The sequence below is a fragment of the Lynx rufus genome, unplaced genomic scaffold (genome assembly GCF_022079265.1).
Source record: "Lynx rufus isolate CCGP_SWC_20201006 ecotype Redwood Valley unplaced genomic scaffold, mLynRuf1.p SCAF_10, whole genome shotgun sequence".
NCBI lineage: Eukaryota > Metazoa > Chordata > Mammalia > Carnivora > Felidae > Lynx > Lynx rufus.
Genome location: NW_025814824.1, coordinates 73,756,022 through 73,774,628, shown reverse-complemented (window position 1 = coordinate 73,774,628; position 18,607 = coordinate 73,756,022). Strand labels below are relative to the sequence as shown.

At 55.8% G+C, this 18,607-nt stretch overlaps 1 protein-coding gene across 7 annotated transcripts in view; it reads right to left on the bottom strand.

Moving 5' to 3' along the window:
- Positions 1 to 974: 974 nt before the first annotated feature.
- Positions 975 to 18,607, bottom strand: part of RGS3 (regulator of G protein signaling 3) — a 122,191-nt gene continuing 104,558 nt past the window's right edge. For 6 of the 7 annotated variants that reach the window (XM_047068309.1, XM_047068302.1, XM_047068306.1 and 3 more), the window contains 6 exons: positions 15,500 to 16,447; positions 7,788 to 7,852; positions 3,956 to 4,057; positions 3,497 to 3,558; positions 2,717 to 2,883; positions 975 to 1,916 (listed from right to left, as the gene is read on the bottom strand). In XM_047068309.1, the coding sequence (XP_046924265.1) occupies positions 1,731 to 1,916; positions 2,717 to 2,883; positions 3,497 to 3,558; positions 3,956 to 4,057; positions 7,788 to 7,852; positions 15,500 to 16,447 (1,530 nt within the window). In that variant the 3' untranslated portion in view covers positions 975 to 1,730. Of the gene's footprint in view, positions 1,917 to 2,716; positions 2,884 to 3,496; positions 3,559 to 3,955; positions 4,058 to 4,156; positions 4,340 to 7,787; positions 7,853 to 15,499; positions 16,448 to 18,607 lie in introns of those variants that run through there. The other variant, XM_047068307.1, reaches the window with a different exon arrangement.

The following is an 18,607-nucleotide window of genomic DNA, read 5'->3' as shown; positions in this document are numbered from 1 at the left end:
GGGAGGAGACTGACCACACAGCCCTGTGTCCTCTGTGTCTCCAACTTACGGCGGGCAGATGTGAACCCAGGACCCAGGGCAGGGAACGGATCCAGGGAGATGGGGCCCAGCCCCTCCTGCACCAATTCCGTCCGGCTTCATCAAAGCCAGCCCAGCTGGGCCAGTCCCCACTCCAGGCCATGTCCAGGCCCCTGCGCCCCAGACCCTGGCAGGTGGCATGTGGGGGCGGCTTTGGCATCAGCTTGGCCTGGGTTCCAGGCTCCCTTCTACCTCCCCCAGGCAAGCGGTCCAGGGCCTCCGGTGAAGTGCAGCTTTGGACGGGGCCTTTCCTAAATTTGCATCTCCCATTAGACACAGAGTGGGAAGCCTTCCCCAGGGACACAGAGGGACTCTCTGTAATCCCTGTTCCTCGTCACCTGCCCAGCTCTGTCTTCTGTCCTAAAGGCATGCATGGGCCTGCCCACGCCCGGCCTCATCCACCTCCACCAACAAGCCCTGTGCCACCTGACAGTCCCACTAGGATCTCAGGGTAAGGGGCGGGGGGCAGAAAAATGAAGGGCTTTCGCCAGTTGGTGGCCAGGCTAGGACTCCACTCTGTGGCGAGTAGAGGACAGCAATCCAGAGCACAGGTTTTATAGCCAGCTGGGCCCACGCAGAACCGTCTGCCACTTGCCAGCTGTGTGACCTTGGACAAGTCACCCCACCTGCCTGTGCTTCAGTCTCCTCATCTGTGAAATGGGCATAACCCTCACCTCCCAGGCTTGTGGAGAAGATGAGATGGTAAACAGGACAAGCACGGCTGAGTGTCCGGCCCAGGGAGGCACCCTGTCAGGGAGGGGCAATCACCGGTGTATGGTGTATATGGCTCTGGGATGGGAGGCGGGTGATGGCGAGACAGAAGCCGTTCTGACCCTCCCAGCCCCAGTGACCCTGGGAAAGCCCAAACCCGGGAACACCCAGAAAGGGTCAAGAACGAGAAATAACACAGGCCTTTTATTTGCTCCAGAACTTGGCTGCTGTGTGGTCTGAGGGTGCCACGCCTTCCCAGAGCCCCTGAGGGACACCTCACGCAGCAGGTGCTGGATTTCTGTGCGAGGTCACACGGCAGCACCCACCCCTCCAGGCCTCATCAGTCCGGAAGACCCAGCTGCCACCACTGGTGCCCGAAACTGGAAAGTGGGGTCCACCCTCTCTGCAAGGTGGCTTTTCACAAGGCATTGGTTAAAATATTGCACTTGTAAATTAGGAACACTGATGAGGCAAAAATCTCCTATTACAGGACAACGTGCCAAGCATCCGACTACTGTTTAAATAAATAAAACTCAAGGTGAGGGTCTGAGCTGCAGCCCCAGTGGCCCCTAAGGAGAGCGCTGGAGCCCACAGCCAGGCCCCCTGCCCCATCAGCCAGTTCTTTAAGGAACTTGGTCAATGCTGAGTCTTTGCAGCACAGAGCAGCAGCTCCGGATCTGGCTCAGCCAGGGCCCCTGACCTGCCAGGGCCCTTGGGCCCCCTCGTACCGGGGCAGTGAGGACCCAACGGGGCCGGTCCTCCTTCTCCTCCAGTGGCCTGGGCCTCTCTCAGTCCAGGCCTCTCGTCTGAATGTCCGTCTGTCCGTCCGGAGACACAGCCTCCGGGGGCTTGCTTGCCCCCTCCGTCGCAGGGGGAGAGAGGCAGGTGGGAAGGGGGCCCAGCCCGCCTGATGTGAACACCGAGCTCTACTCTGGCAGCCCCTAAAGTGGGGGACTCATCTTCTTCTGGTTAATGAGGTCCAGGTAGAGGTCGGAGCGGAGGAAGCGCGGATACGAGTCCTTTTCCATGAGCCCGAAGATCCGCTTCTGCGCCAGATCGAAGCAGCCCCGGGTCACGCTCTGGAGGTTGTCCTTGGTGTGCTCCCGTGTGTAGGAGTCCAGGTTTACCTGCGGAGGCGGAGGGCAGTGCGCTCAGGTCTACCTGCAGGGGGGCGATCCTGGGGGCGGAGGGCCAGGAACGTGACCTACCCAGCCTCTCACCTCCGAGCCCCTCTGCTCCATGTCTTAAGGCTCAGAGTGGAGGCCCTCAGGTCAGCGATTCAAGTCGTGGCTCGGTCGCTCATTGTAGGGCTGGTAGTGTATAAGGCCTGCGGACACCCCCTCTAAGGTCCGACTGCCTGGTTCGAATCCCGGCAGTGCCACACCTAGGTGTGTGACCCTGAGCGAGTCATCTAAGTGCTCTGAGTCCCGTTGACTCGTCTGCAGGCTAGGAAGAACAGTCTGTCCCTCAAAGAGCACTGAAGACTAAGCAAGGTCATCCATGCTGAATAGATGCGGATTAAATCGATAGATCATCCACTGTGACTCTGTACGCAGCGTCTAGCACTCAGTCAGCACTCCGTAGGTGTGGGTTACTCTGACTAGGTTCTCTGAGACTGTCTCCTCATTTTTAAAATGAAGAGAATATTAAACCCATTTTACAGGTTGTCGTCAGGTTAAATAAAAGAGCACACACATAAAGGGCTTAGCAGGTGCCTGCCACACCGGTGCCTGGGCAGTGACCATTTCTGTTCTTCCCAAGGCCCCTGTCTGCTTCCTCTGCACCCTGGACACATGGTCCCCGAGGGTCACTCTGGCCTCTTCTCCTTCCTGAGCTCCTTGAGGCTGCCAGGTACCTACGATCACTGAGAGGCCACTGGGGATGGGGATGGGGATGGGGGGCCTGAGGGCCCGGCCTGAGGCCTTACCTCCTTGCACGCCTGGATCGCAATGTACTCAGCAAAGATCTTCTTGGCCTTGGCTGTCATCTTGGACTGTGACTTGACCTTCTTGAAGTCCTCACATGCCAGCCAGAATTCCAGGTTCTCCTCACTAAACTCGGTGCGAAGGAAGGCCTGGAACACTGCTAACCCATCTGTGACGAGAAGCCCAGGCCCTTTGTGAGAGGCAGAACCAGCTACTTCCGCCCTCTGGCCGCCCAGCTTCCCCTCCAGGGGCCTTTAGGGTGCAGAGCTTAGTAAGATAACCGCTTCCAAGAGCCAGGGGCCCAGGACCATGGACCCACCCCTGCCACTCTGCCTCTCTGGGAGCCTTGGCCAGGTGTCTCCCCTGTCTAGTGCCTCAGCTCCCTCATCTGTAGAGCGGGGGTCACGAGTCTATTTCCTGGAGCCCTGCGAGGATCAGAGGGGATCCTGCCCACGAGACGCGGGGCACATTTGGCTCAGCGTAAGCCCTGGGTACGTGGAAATGTTTATTGTAACTCTGGGACTCCGGGTCTGAGCACACAGGTCCCAGTGGCCTCTGGCAGGCAATGCCAGCTCCCGTGGCCAGGGCAGCGCTGGCAGAAGCCGGCGCCGAGGCCAGCCCAAGGGCCTCTCCCGACAGCAGAGGCCCCTGGGGGGACCCAGCAGAGAGGGAAAGGCGACCTCTCTGGGACCAGCCTCAGTCTCTGGGTCTGGGAGAGGAGCAAAGAGAAGAGGGAGGGAGGTAGCACGGGGAGGGGAGCAGGCCGGCCGGCCGCCACTTACATTTGTGAAGCAGCAGCTTCTCCAAGGACTCACCCCACTTGAGGGCTTCCTCCGAGGTGGGCCTGAGGGGGGGAGGGAAGGGGCACAGTGAGGCACCGGGAGGTTTCGGGGAGGTGGGGTGGCTGGGGCTGGGGGCACTCTGTCGGCTGCCCTCGGGCCGGGCAGTGGCCAGCCCAGCTGAGGAGCCCAGAAGGGGGCCCACCCCGCTTCCCTGGGCGGGCACCACTCCCAGCTCCCACCTCTGTCCCTGCCTGGCTGTCCTTCCCAGAGCAGCTGCTCCGGGTGAGGGCTGCTGCTTGCCAGGTGCCAGGCTCTCTGAGAGAGCCTCCATCCACCCCAGAGCTGGGTCCAGCCAAAAAGAGCCCTGTGCATTTAAGCCGGCCACCAGCCCTGCTTTCCCGGGGACCAGCGAGTGCCTGAGGGGTCACGGGGGGGGGGGCGGGGGCGGGGGAGACCTACTTGAAGGACTTCACCATTTTGTCCGCCTTGCCCCCAGGTTGGGCCCCAGGGGACTCGTTCCTCCTCCGGAAGATGCCCAGCTTGTTCTTCATGTCCTTGGCTCTGGGGGCAGAAGCAGAGAAGGGGGTCGGTCAGCCTGGCACACTCAGCCCCGGCAAATGCAGGGCGGGAAGGGCGAGCGCTGGGGTGAGAGGCACCTACTCCTTCATCGTGTGCCGCCTCTGGAGGTTCCCGTTGCGCGTGAGGTACATGCCTCGGAGCATCTCCGCGGGGCCCCCCACCTTGGGGCCCGGGGTGGTCCGCGGGGAGCGCCCCCCAGGCTCCTGCCCCCAGGCCTGCGTCCCGGGCGCCGGGCAGCGACGGTGCCGCGGGCTGCCGCCAGCCGAGCGCTCGCTCGCTCCTTCGCCGCGATCTCGGCGGGAGGACTGGGCTCGGGGCGCAGGCCGGGCTGGGACTCAGACGGGAGGAGCCAGGAAATGGGAGGGCCCAGGACGAGGAGCGGAAAAAAAAATATCCCTCCCGGCCAACCCTGAGAGGGAGCCCGTGAAAGGGGCATGTGTCTGCAAGGGGCGGCCTCTGGGGCCCGCCCGGCGGAGAGCCAGACCCGGTTATTTGTGACCGGCCTCCCCGTTGCCATGGCAGCGCCAGGGGAAGGAGGAGAAAACAAGTCAGCAAATTGCTGGGAGGCTCTGCCCACCGGGGTGGCTGGACTGGCTATTTTTAGCCAGGAATCATTTTTAGTCTGGCCACTCCCCCAGGAGGCTGCTGGGCAAAGCTGCTGGCAAGAAAGGGGTTAAATGTCCCATGCTCCAGTGTGCCCCCCTTGTCCCTAGACCCCCCCCCCCACATCGGGCACCTCCAGGAGAAGAGCTCCTGGCAGCTGGCCTCAGCCTCAGTCGTGGGCTTTGGATACAAGGGGCCACCAATATGCACGATGCCCCAAAAGTCTTAGTACAAACTTAAGCTCAAATAACTTCAGACGTACGAATCCTATAAACTTTCAAAAATGTCATTTGGGATTTTAATTAATGTAACTTGTTTAACACACATTCAGTTTTGTGAATTTTGAATGATAAACTTTAACATTTTTCATTTTTTGGTCTCTGTCCTTCTAAATATAAAAAATCCTGACTTGAAACCAAAAGTTAAAATGAAGAATGCATTGGCAAAATCACAATGCTACCTAAGCATAAAAGGAATTTAAATCATTCAACTCTTGTGGCTCAGTCGGTTAAGCGTCCGACTTGGGCTCAGGTCATGATCTCAGAGTCTGCGGTTCAAGCCCGGCATCGGGCTCTGTGCTGACAGCTCAGAGTCTGGAGCCTGCTTCACATGCTGTGTGTGTGTGTGTGTGTCTCCCTCTCTGACCCTTCCTCTCTTTCTCTCTCAAAAATAAGTAAACAGTAAAAAAAAAAAAAAAAATAATTCAACTTTCAGACGCGTGTTTGTAAGTTTGTAGTATTTACATTTCTGCAGTTATTCCAGCTTAAAGTAGCATTAAGGCCTACGGGACACTCTGTGTTAAGGGAGGTGGTACCCTGTGGAGGTTAAGTGTGAGATTCTGGAGCCACACAGCCTCAGGTTCAAATTCCGGCTCCAGAGGTTACCAACCGTGTGCTCTTTGTCAAGTTGCCTGACCTCTCAGAATGTCGAATTTTCTCATCCATCAAAAAGGGATGATTATAGTACCTACCAGCTGCTTAGGGTTGTAACTGCATGTAGAGTTTTAAGCACATTGCCTAGGGCAAAAATGCTCAGACTAGAGCTGAGGCCCACAGTGTCCTGAGGGTCTGGGGCAGCTGCCCAGCGCTGGGGACCCTGCTCTGGCAGGTCTCAGCCGTGAGCTAAGGCCAAGGAGTCCAGGGATTGGCAGCCGGCTGGGTGAGGACTGGGGCCCTCAGAAAACCCGGGAGACTGGGTGCCAGCACGTGACTTCCTGGGGCATAGTGCTCTGTCTGACAGGATGGCAGGGCTCAGAGAGGCGCCACGTGTCTCCACGTGGGTCCAGAAGGCAGAACAGGGACCCATAAGAGGAATCTAAAAGAACACTTTCCTCCGATCGGAGCCATGAAGACATGGAAGGGGTGGGCTCTGGGGCATGGGCTCTCATCTCTAGGGGCTCAAAGACTACCTCGCAGGGCTGCCGTGAACCTCCTTCGGAGCTTCAATAGAGGAGGTTCTGAAGAAAAAACACCGTATTTCTATTTCTATTGTTAGCCCCAGCACGCCAGGTTCCAGATCCCCGCTCTACCACTTACTTGCTGCGTGACCTGGGACAAATAACTTAGCTTCTTTCTGCTTCAATTTGCTCATTTGTAAGATGGGGTAAGAAAAAAAGGAAACGTAAAATAAAAACAATGGTAAAGAGGGGAGCCTGGGTGGCTCAGTCAGGCTTCGGCTCAGGTCATTATCTTGCGGTTCACGAGTTCGAGCCCCGTGTCCGGGCTCTGTGCTAACAGGGTCAGAGCCTGGAGCCTGCTTCACATGCTGTGTTTCCCTCTCTCTCTACCCCTCCTCTGCTTGCACTCTGTCTCTCTCTCTCTCTCTCTCTCTCTCTCTCAAAAATAAAATAAAACATTAAGAAATTTTTTTAAAATACTGGTAAAGATTAAATTAGATAATATATGGAATACACACAGAACAGTGCCTGGCACAATAAATATTACTTATTTTTGTTGCTATGTCAGATTCTAAGAGTCCTCGATTATGTGAGCTTCAGGCATTCAAAGGCAGAGAGCGCCCACCCCAAAGCAAGGCTATTGTTGGTGGACCAAGATGGCTCCAGCACCCCCAGATGGCCACCCCTACTGCCCCCTACTGCATCCCCCCCCCCCGGGAGCAACACCCACAGTGGCTTTGGTGATACCTGGACCCAATGGTGGGTGCAAAGGGCTATTTTTTTGTGCATTTTGCCTTCCCGAGAAGGCGTGACTGTTCCTGGCTGCAGAGTGAGAGAAGCCTACAGTTGCATAGGAACCTGGAGAGGGCAAAGGAGCTGAAAAGAAAGAGTTTCTCGGGTCGTGGACACGAGCCAAAGTGGAGGCCAGGGAAGAGGCTGCCAGAGGCATCTGGGAACACTCCCGTCTCCTCCCCCAGGCCCCACTGGTAAATAACGGTGGGTACTACCAGACCCAGAGGGGAGGGGGGCTCCTTCTGGGGGCCTCCATGTGACCCACTGCCTTCTCTCCATCCCTCCCCGTAGTCTCCAGGGCTTTGGACCCAGGTGTACAAGGAGGCCCAAGGAGAACGCACATACACCCTGTTCATTTATTTGGCACCTCTAACAAACCTCCAAAACGGAAGTGTAAGGCGAGTGTGACCAGAAAGGCTGGGGAGTGTGGGCTTTGCTACCTAGACCAGCAGCGCCACCTCCTGGTAATTCCCAAGACTGCTAGCATTCAAGGGCTTAGGAGGAAAAGGGGGGAATCCCAGTAAACTGTCGGTTCAGTGCTTTCTCAGAGGCAGCAAAGAACTTGTCAAGGGCACTCAGCCACCGCTTGACTCAGAGGCTGGGCCAGGGCCAGGACAACCTGGCTGGTTGCCTCTGCTTGGCTCCCTGGGGCTTCCAGGTACTGAATCAGCACACTGCATCACTCGCATGAATGCTGAGGGCAGTGCCGGATGCTCAGGACCCTCGTGACCCTACCCTGCGGCCACTGCTAAGTCCTAAGATCCTCTTGTTCACTGGTGTCTGTCTAGGGAAGGACTGGACACAGCCCCTTCTCCCCACCTGGACCCGTGGAGGAGAGGCAAGTTTGAGGATAGAGGAGGAAAAGGGGGTTGGGGAGCCTCCCTGATTGCAAGGTTGAGGATCATGATCTTTGCAACGTACAGGTTTTTGCTCTTTCTCTTCCGAGAGGCTTCATCGTCATCCCCAACTGCGTCAGCCCCACTCATCTGTGGAAGAAAGATAGACACGTTACAGTCTGGGCATCTGAAGGCTGCTGCCTGAGCAGACAGGCTCAGGGATCCAATAGCTCCTGCCAGCCATGCCACCCCTCTCCTGCAAAGCCCCCAACCCTCAGGTGAGGGACAGGGAGACCCATTACTGGGAACGGCCTGTCCATGAAGTGCGGTTGGCTTGGCAGATCCCCCAGCCAAAGGCGTCTCCCCCTGGTGCAACTAGGAACCCAGGCTGCAGGGGAGAAGCCAAAGACACAGCCCGAATGGCAGAGCCAGAGACGTGGCACTTAATCACGGCAGGCAGTAGGGCAGACTGGAGAGCAGGGCTACAGCAGGCGTTCTGCAGTGTGACTCAGCCACTCGCTGTCCCTCTGTGAGCCTCTGCTTCTTAATTTCAAAATCGAGATCATAATGACTAACTCAGGATTCTGAGGTCTGACAGAGACCTGAGATTGGTTGGCAGTGTGTAAAGTGAATTGTTGCACAAGCCTGAGAGAACCTCTTTTGCCTTAAAGTTTTCCATGACTCCCCGGTGCCCCCAGGGTAACATTCAAACTCCGTAACATGATACACAGGGTCTGGGTAGAAAGTTGCATTTTAACATCAGTTACAATTCCTTCAGTTATCTCTCCAGCCTGACCCCTGCTCCGGCAACCTCCTTGACCCTGCCCTCCAGGCAAATGGAATGTCTTCACCTGATCTGCCCTGTCACCTCAGGTGTTGCACGTGCTATACCTTCCATGGGAGACGTTTTTGTGACCCTCCCATCTCCCTTTACTCCTAAGACCCAGCCTCAGGAAAGACTTAGACCTTGGGTAGGCCCCTTACATGCCTCCTTACCCGGGGAGCACCCCTAGACCAAGGGTGTGCCCCCTGCACACCTTTTGGGGTCCCCACCATATTTGAAATGGCTCTTTCTAAATCTGTCCCCTCTGCTTGACTGTGAGTTCTCAAAAGCAAGCCCTCTGTCCATCTGGATCACCTTCACAGGGCCTGGCACACACTTGAAGCGCAACAAATATTTGTCAGGTGAATGAATGAATCAAGAGAAGGAAAGCAGACTGAGAACAATGAGTCTTGAGGCCCTCACTGCCTAAATCACGGCTTGCAACTTTATCCCCCACTGCTCCACTGGGGCCCACACTTCGCACCCCCCACCCTTTCCCTCCCCTTTGCCTGTGCTGTGTCCCCGTCCTGGAATGCCCTCTCTCCTCTCCCTCCTGCCCCGCCAATTCTCATCTCCTCCCGGTCTATCATTCCTCTTCTCCCGACCCCTCCAGATTTCCACCATCTCTACCAGGGCTGTCCTCTGTTCCCTTTGCCCTGCTGGTGCTTGTCCATCTTCCTCCAGGGGAAACCCAGGGCCCCAACAGTGCCACCCTAGGGCAGGAGCCCAGGAAATGTTCTGGGATGGGAGAGGCGCTAGAATTCAGAGCGGGCTGGGCATGGACACTATGTCCCAAGACAAGACAGCATGCTACCAGGTGTGGACTTCAGCTCTGACTCCTCAGGAGCCCCACCCTGGGCCTCAGTTCCCTCATTTGTAAAATAAAGACGGGCTAATTCTTAAAGTGCTCTTAATTCAAGTAAGAAAAGTGGCCTTATTCCAGATATGGCCAGCAGGGGGGGCTACTAGCCTCAGCAGAGTACCCACACATGGATGGATGGATGGATGGATGGATGGATGGATGGATGGATGGATGGGATTATAGCTTCATTTATGGAACTCATACTGTATGGAACTCATACAAACCCCGGAATGCGCATTATCCAGATACCATCTTGTTAATACTCAAAGTAAGTCCACAAACGGAGGCTCAGAGAAGTTCAGTCACTTGCCCAAAGACACTCAGAGTGTAAATGACGACAGCTGGAATCTGGGCCTGTATGCATTTAAGACCCGTGTTTCTCCACCAGAGGATGCTGCTACTCAAATGTAAGGACAGGGCACATTTTGAATACTCTCAGTAAAAGACTCAGGGGAAATGCCACATCCTTCCTGAGGTGGCTGCCCAGCCAGGGTTGTAAACACGTGTGTGTACGTGCACACGCAGGCACACACCCACCTCTGGTGTGTGATCCCAGAGCTTGGGTTTACAGGAAGTAAGTATTGATCCTATTTCCACTGACTGTGGAGGAGTTTCTTAGCCTCTCAGCTCTGACTTCTTTAGCCATAGCCTAGGTGTGGTGACAGCCACAGCCCTGGCTGCTGGAAGATTCGCCAGGATAAAGTCTAGGCCCCTGTGGCCCAATCTTGGTGGCCTCTGTAACCAGGGCTGCCAGCGTTCACTGCTCAGTGAGTCTTACTTCTGTCGCCCCATTGCGCACACAGGCTGTAGTCACGCCCGTGCGGCTAGCAGTGCCCGAAGCCCCCACCCGTGGGAAAGGGCCACGGGCGCTGGGCTTCCTGCCATTCTAACCTCAGCTTCCGTACTTTATCGAGCCCACACAATGGGCCTGGGGACCACTCCCGCCCCGCTGCACCCCCAGCCTCTGCACTGCTGGGAAATGGGCTCTTCCTTCCACTGCTGGGAGGGGGTCATCTTCGGCAGGGACCAGCCTACACCGATCGGCCTGGTAGCTCAGGCCCTGGGAGTCGGCCCCCAGAGCAGCTAGGGAAACCCAGGCGCTGAGGGGGACCTGCAGGCCAGACAGAGAAGAAACTGAGCCAGAAAGTCAGGGTTCGGATTTCTAGCCCCACAGTGGGCCCCAAGGCTCCCCCTTCAGGAGCTGCAGTAAGGCCTGCCCAGTACCCAGCACACAAGAGGCCTCTCCCTCCCATCTCCCCACTGCCTTGCCCCTCCAGAGGGCCCTCCCTGCTGAAGAAGTGGAGGAGAGTCCAGAATCACCAGCCCTCCCTTCACTCCAGGCAGGAATCTCTGGGGCCTGCCCAGCACCCACCGGGCCTCTCCAGGGACTGGCGGCTCCCTGCCTCTTGGAATAAGAACTATAATTCTTAGTGTAATTATGACTATAATAACAGTTGTGGTTAAGAGTGTCAATTGTTCTAAACTGTGTGGATTTGAATCCTACCTCAGTGACTTATTAGCTAATTGACCTTAGCCAAGTGACAACCCCTCTGTGTGCCTCGGTTTCTTTATCTGTAAAATGGGGGATAATAGCTGGACCTACCTCCTAGGTATTGTGGGAATTAATTAAGTTAATACATATGAAGTGCTGAGCACAGTGCCTGGTGCTCGGTGACGATCAGCTATTGTGGTTATTGCTATTATTTATTGAGCACTCACTATGTGCCAGGCACTGAGCTGAAGTGCTTTAACACACTTTATCTCACTCTTCTTTACAACAATTCTAAGAGCTGTTCGTTGCCCTTTGCCCCAGTTGACAGCTGAGGAACCTGAGGCCCAGGACTGCTCAGCAGCTTGCCCGGGGTCCACAAGCTGGCAAGTAGCAGAATTTCAGGTCTGGCTCCAGACCCCACCCATGATTGAGGGCTCTCATGAGCAGGACGTCGTCTGGTTTCTCTTACTGGTCCTGACCCAACTTCTGGGGCCACCTGGCCAGGCCTGGCTGCTCTCTCTCTGACCTGGCCCTGCCTGGCAGACCCCATAGAACCTTGTGGAAACACTGGATCTAAATGCTACACGTATTTGTTTAGACATAGGAAATAACTTCTTTAAGCTTTTTTAAAATAGGAGACTAGAAGGTGTAATCACATCTTGGATCTGGAAGGCATGTTAGGGGCCCTCTTGTCTGACCTCTGGCCTAGGCGAGAAGCTTGGCGTGACAAGGTTAGCACCCTCCGCTGACAGCCTCTGCCCAAGCCAGTCCCTGTAGGAGGAGCGGGGGAAGGAAGCATGGCCAGGGAGGGCCTGCAGCCTCTGTCTCCCAACTGTCAAAGAATGACCTATGACCCTGGGCCAAGCCAGGCCAGGCTGAGGCAGAATTCACTGGAAGCATCCTGGGCGCCGACACAGGTACACCCAGGGCTTCCCTGCCTCCCAGGAAAAGGGCAGGCGTGGGCCTGTGGGTCTGCCTGCAGGGTCACCAGGGAGCAGCCAGCAAGGCAGGAGTGGGCAGCAGAGGGCACTGTGAGGCAACTCAACTCAGCACAGGGAGCCAGGCCCGGGGAGAAGGCCCAAGGGATGACATTGGTGGGGAGGTCTCTTCTCGGAACCTTAGGCAGCCCATTTGTAAAATGGCCCCGGCGAATGGACCATCTCTCAGATCTATGTGGTTCGGATATTCCTACTCACAGCAGAAATCAGTGCACAAGGGTGACAGGTAGGGGGAGGAGTAACACAGGGACTGTCTCTCCTGTGACAGGCCACATGTGCTCCAGGCAGCCTCAGCTTAGCCACAGGGCAGCACAATGACCAGCTGAGGGCCACACCAGCTCTGTCTGGCCCTCCTGGGTTTCACTTCATGACAGGATCACCGCCACGGACACAGCTTTCTACATAGAGCAACTCCTTAAATCTCTGGGACAACTCCATGAACGCTTAGCACTCCCATTTTCCAAGAGAAAATGAAAGCTCAAAGAAAGATATCACTTGGCCGAGGTCTCAGGACCAGGAAGAGGAGACAGAGCTGAGATTTGAACCTGGGGCTGTTTGGCTCCACAGCCTGAAGACTTCCCTCCTTCTTCAGCTCCTGCCTGGAGCAGCCTGGAAACGGTGGCCTGTAGGCATCAGCTGACCCTCCCAAAAAAGCCAGGCCCCAGCCAGGAGGACGGAAGTCATGGCGAAACCCACTGCCTTCTCCCCGCCGCCAGCCCCCACGCCCTGTCCCTCACCAGTCTAAGGTGTGCAGGGTCCGGGGTACAGCCAGGGAGGACTGGACAGGGTGAGGCCACTGTCCAGCTCCAGCACTATGTGCTCCGTGGCCTGGGACAGAACACCTCTCCCTCAACCTCAGCCTCCCTGCTGGAGGACAAGTACGGGGGTCCCACCTTACAGCAATGTTATGAAGGCCAGAAAAGGGAGCTGGAGGCACTTTGTGAATGTTGGCATAACTGTCACCACTCTCGCTCCTGCTCTCTCGTCCTCATCATCAGCAATGATTCCCATTTATGAGACATCCAGCAAGCGCTAAGTAGCAGGCAGTGCCCTAAACACTTTACCCAAGTCAGGCTATTTAATCTTGCCAACAACCCTACAAAGGAGGTATTATTGCCATACCCATTTCGCTGATGAAGAAACTGAGGTTCAGAGAAGGGCAGGGATTTGCCCAAGGCCAACTGCCAGTGAGGGATAGAGCGAGACCAGGGGCTTGCCCGGCTTAGACCTCAAGGGCAGCGTTCTTCCTGAGGCCGACTGGCTGGAGTAAGCAGGATATACACGAGGACGGACCCGAAGCTGGGTAAGTGGAAGCCACAAAACGGCAGCCACCATAGGGCAGTCTCTGAGGCCCCCGCCAGCTCAGTCACTCAAGCCCAAGAAAGGAAACAAGAGGCCAAAAGCGGGTGGGGAAGAAAGGATGCTAGTGAAAACCTTGGGCTCCCAAAGGAGGATGCTGAAACAGGACACAGCTGGTCTGGGATGCTGGACACCCCACACAGAAGTCATCTGCCCCCAAATAGGAGCTGAGTTCAGCTGGTTTGGGGAGCTAGAAGTATGTGCATGAATGTGTATGAATTTGTCTGTATATAAATATTTGCATTTACATGCAGAACAGAACTTGGAAGGGTCTTGGAGAGAGGGTGTGGAGTCAGGAACAGGGGGCCCGGCAGGCAGTGAGGCCTGGGACCTCGGCGCCCTCAAGATGGGAGTGGCCAGGCCTGGTCCGAGTGAGCCTGAGGCCTCACCTGGGTAGGGCACAGTTCTGAACCCTCTCTTATAGTAGCTGCATCAAGAAATGGCCTAAGATGGTGATACTCAAACTATGGGGAACATCACAGTCTCTGGGGGAGCTTGTTTCAAATGCAGGGCCTAGGCACCACCTGCTGGAAATTCTGATTCCAGAAGTCTAGGGTTGGAGACTTCAAAATCTATGTATTATTAACCTCTTCCCGGTGATTACGGGGCACATCAAAGTGAGAATCACATATGTTTGCTGATGAGGAAACAGATCCAGCCCCCGTCCCTTTGGGATTTAGTTCTAATTCCTGGGCCCAAAGTTTAAGGCCCTTTTCTGGGGGTTCCAGCCTGCCTTTCCAGTCCAACTGCCTTGCAGAAGATGTCCTCCTAAGTGCCAAGTTGGCCTTATTGCTAGTGGCTGAGGCTAAGAAGGCCTCTGGGGCCATGTCCCAGCTCGGTGGGGAAATGTGCTGGAATCCATTTGTCATGTCTGCCATGGGTGTGGAGGCAGGAATGGCAGTCCGAGTGCCATGTATCTGCCATCCCTGCACTTTAGGAATCCTCTGCTCTAGCCAAACTGGCTTCTACAGACAGTTTGTCCAGGCCACGTCCACTTACAGAGAATGCCCGTCTCATCTTCTCTTTATTCTACAGCTGCTCAACCATCAAGGCCGAGCCGAGGGGCATCTTTCTCTGGAAGCTTTCCATGATGCCCCTAGACCCTGAGGTCTTTCCGCCTTGAACTCCCACGTCGCTGGGGGTCAGCTGCCCTCCGTGGGCCCTGGCCACCCCCACCCACCCAGCTCACAACATTGTCATAACAACACCTTGCACTGCACTGGCTGCTAGCACCTCACCAGCACCTACGAGCTCCTGCGCTAATGTCATCATCAGGCACCAGGTTCTTCCGTTCCATCCTCAACCATCCTGGGACATGAGTGCAATTAGTCTCTGCTTTTCACAGAACGACACTAAGGCTCAGAGGAGCTGAATGACTCACCCAAGGCCACACAGTAAATAAGAGACAGAGCCCAGGCTCAAGCTGGCTGGTGGGCTTCGAGGCCATGGTGCTATCTTTTCACTGCTGGGCCATCTTCCCGACCCACACAGACAACTCATTCCTCACAAGTTGAGATCAGCCTCGCAGATAACTGGGGCCCTGCAGTGGCACAGAGCACAGGGCCTGGCACACAGCAGGAAATCAATAAACACTTATTCATCTATTTATAAATATTTGCAAGAGGTGAATAGCATGGTGCTTAAGAGCTCCAGCCCCGGAGCCAGACTCTAATTCTGGTTCAGACAGTTATAAACCATGTGGCCTGGTGCCAAGGGAGATAACCTCTCAGTGCCTCGGTTTCCCCATCTGTGGGGAACACCAATGGTATCTACTTCCTAGGCTGTTGTGAGCATTAGTGAGGTCGCATAAAATCGCTTAGAACAATGCCAGCGCAGGGGGAATATGTGCTGTCGTTGTTGGCTGATGGATTTCCAGTAGGGCGAGGCCTGGACCTAGTCTAAATTATTCTACTACAGGAGACAGCTCTCCAGCTAACGTCTCAGACCTTTTTGATCCAAATGCACAATGTCCTGGGCGAGGCCACACCTGCTCTACTTTCGGCGAGGACCCCCAATCCAGAGGAGCTGTAAAAACACAGCATCTGGAGTCACAGAGTCACGGGCTTAAGTCTAGGTGCTGCCTTCTTGGTCTCTCCATGCCTCAGCTTTATTTTCCACCAAATGGGTAGAAGGCTCCCTGGAAGGCTTAGAGGGGCGCAGGGGTGGGACAGCGAATGCTCATACCCTGCAGCTCTGGGATCCACCTCCCTCCTCCCTACCGCCTCATTTATTACCCACTCCCACCCACCCGCGGCCTTCTCACCTTCCTGTGTCCTGTGAAAAAGAGGGAAAGGTGGTGCATGGAGCCACCGTTGCGGCCCAGTTCCTTCTTGAGGGTGCGGGGCGAGGGCATGGCCCAGGTGGACGCGGCGCCCTCCCCGTCCGAGCAGTGCAAGGTAGTGTCGGAGGCGAAGCAGGGCCCGCGGGCTTCCTGCAGCAGGCTGCCCTCGCTGTGTGTCCGGCGACGCAGGGAGTTCTGCACCCTCAGGGAGAGGCCCCCCTCGGCAGCCTGGCCCGCCTCGATCATGCTGCTGCGCTTGGCCTCATGGTGCTCTCCGTAGTTGTCATCACTTGTGTCCTCCTCTTCTTCCTCCTCGTCCCCCTCGTCCCCCTCGTCCCCCTCCTCAGCCTCTTCTGCATCCTCCTCAAAGCCCAGGCCGCCCCCTTCCGCCCTGGCCTTCTGGCTGTAGGCGCTATCCAGCCGGACCTCGGGGATCACGAAGGCTGGCCTGGAGGCCACAGGCAGATCTCCAGGGGCTGCTGGCGGGTCCCCAGAGCTTGTGGTCTCCTCAGCTGGCAGGGGGACCTGATCTTGACAGGGCTCAAGCTCCTGAGCAGGGGGGTCCCGGATGACAGGGAGGTCTTGGCTGACTTGAGGGTCTTGGCTTGGAGGGGGTTCTTGACTAGTAGGAAGGTCCTGGCAGGGAGGGAGGGCAGGGGGTTCCTGGCATGGTGGGGAGTCCTTGCTTGGCCAGGGCTCCTGGCCTGGAGGAGGTTCCTTGCAGGAAGGTGAGTCTTTGCTGGACAGCGGTTCTTGGCCAGGAGAAGGTTCCTGGACAGAAGAGGACTCCTTATTGGGTGGAAAGTCTTGTCCTGAAGGAGGCTCCTGGCCAGAAGAGGGGTCCTTGTTGGGTGGGGGGTCCTCGGCACCCAGCTCCTTCCCTTCCTCCAAGGGCATCTCTCTCTTCTCATCCGCCTCTGGCTCAAACATCTGGGAAACAAGAAGCAAACAAGAAAAGCTCAGAATGAGAGGCTATGAGATGCCAGGCACCGTGCATGAGCCAGCATCACAGAGGCCGAAATAAATCAGGCAAAGGCCTGAACCCCACACCTGACACCCCACAGTCTAAAAGCTAAAGTGCCAAATGGAAACCTGAAAGCCCCTTTGGCTTAGCTGTACACGGGTTCCCACCCTTCTCTCCTTGCTTGAATCTTCTGTCTGCTCTATCAAAACCGTGGTTGGTCATTTAGCGGGAGAAGGAGGAGAGGTAACCATGATTTTCTGGCTCCTATGGTGTGCCGGGGTCACGCCAGATTAAACACTCCTCTTGTATTGTCTTTCCAGCAGCCCCCTAAAGGAAGTGTCATGGTGTCCCTGTTAGTAAAGGAGGAGCCAGGCAGTCTCTGCCTTCATCTCGACCAACTCAAGTCCCAAGTCAGAGCAATCACAAAGTGATAGAAGCTTAGACCTGGCCAAAGGGTATCTTCTACCTGAGCTAAAGTTCTAAAAAATCCTATTCAAACCAGACTCGCTCTGAATATTGAGGTATCTCTCTCTCTCTCTTCTTTTTTAATGTTTATTTATTCTTGCGGGAGAGAGAGACAGAGTGTGAGTGGGGGAAGGGGCAGAGAGAGAGGGGGACACAGAATCTGAGGCAGGGTCCGGGCTCTGAGGTGGCAGCACAGAGCCCGACGCGGGGCTCGAACCTACAAGCCACGAGATCGTGACCTTAGTCGAAGTCGGACGCTTAACCGACTGAGCCACCCAGGCGCCCCTTTAAGTGTCTCTTTGAAACCAGTAAACTGGAATGAAATCAGAACTTCAAAATATTGCCCTATTTGGACTAAACAGATGTCCCAGGCACATGGGACCTCGCTGAGGGATCCTCCACCCAGTGATTTTCAAACTGTGTTTGGAGGAACCTCAGGAGTTCTGCACAGCAAAGAAAGCATTTCCTGTCTGACATACAACCCTCAGAACCCTTGAAGTTTTTGCTGGATTCCTACAGACTTCATTTGCAAAGGGAAAAATAGGGCCCTTGATGAAGTCCGAAAGGCAGCTTGCTCACAGGAACACTGGGGCTCGGAGAAGGCCAGGCGCGCTAAGGCCACACAGGGGAAGCAGGTCTCGAGGCCGGGCTGGGCCCCTCATCACACTGGAGGATTTGGAATGTTGGAATGAGAACTATCTGGAATCCAGGTTTCACCCATCAAGAGGCCACAGCTGTCTCATGAAGGAGAAAGTGGCCACACGTTCCTGGCCACACGTGCACGTGTGTGTGCCCACACACACACACAGGCGCGCGTGGACACTGGCTGAGAATCTGAGAGGTAAGTACTCCCAGAACATAGGTTAGGAGCTCTCATTGTAGAGACCGTTCATGTCCATTTGACGGATGACAATGCTGAGCGCAAACAGCAGTGACTTTCCCACTATGGCACAAGCTGCCCGGGACCGAAAGGTTATGCCCAAAGCAGAGAAATCTTTTAAGCCCTGGGGAGTGTGTGACAGTGAAGCCCCAGCCAGGCTCGTATCTGGGAGTCCGTGGCCCCAGTGGTAGGGTGCTCCCCACATGTGTCAGGGGTCCCACTGACATCTGGGAGCACCAGGGATGTGAGAGCACAGTGTGGGTAAGAGCCACTGCCTGAGAGCGGGAAAGTGAAAGGTGTCCCCCTACCACCCCACCCCCGTGGAGAGGGAACTGAGCAAGGTAGCAGGGAGGACCTCAGAGGACTCTGGGATGATCTGGTCAGGGTTTGGTTCTCAGGCACAGCCAAAGACCCTCTTGGGAGAGGATTGTACCCTCCACCCAGGGACCCCTCAGACCCCAAAACGGCAGTGATCCCAAGTCCGCAGCACACAGAGGGGGAGGCTGAGGCCCAGAGAGGGCGAATCACACAATGGGACTAGGGAAAGCCAGTCACTAAACCCTCCGGGTCTCAAGGTCTCCACCCATTAACTGAAATAACCAACATGCCCAAGTGACAAACCAGGAGAATATACCATAGAGAGTATAAAGTTCTTTTTTTTTTTTAAAGTAGGCTCCACGCCCAATGTGGGGCTTGAACTCAAAACCCCAAGGTCAAGAGCTGAATGTTCTACCCACTGAGCCAGCCAGGCTCCCCAAAAGTATAAAAGTCTTCAACGGGA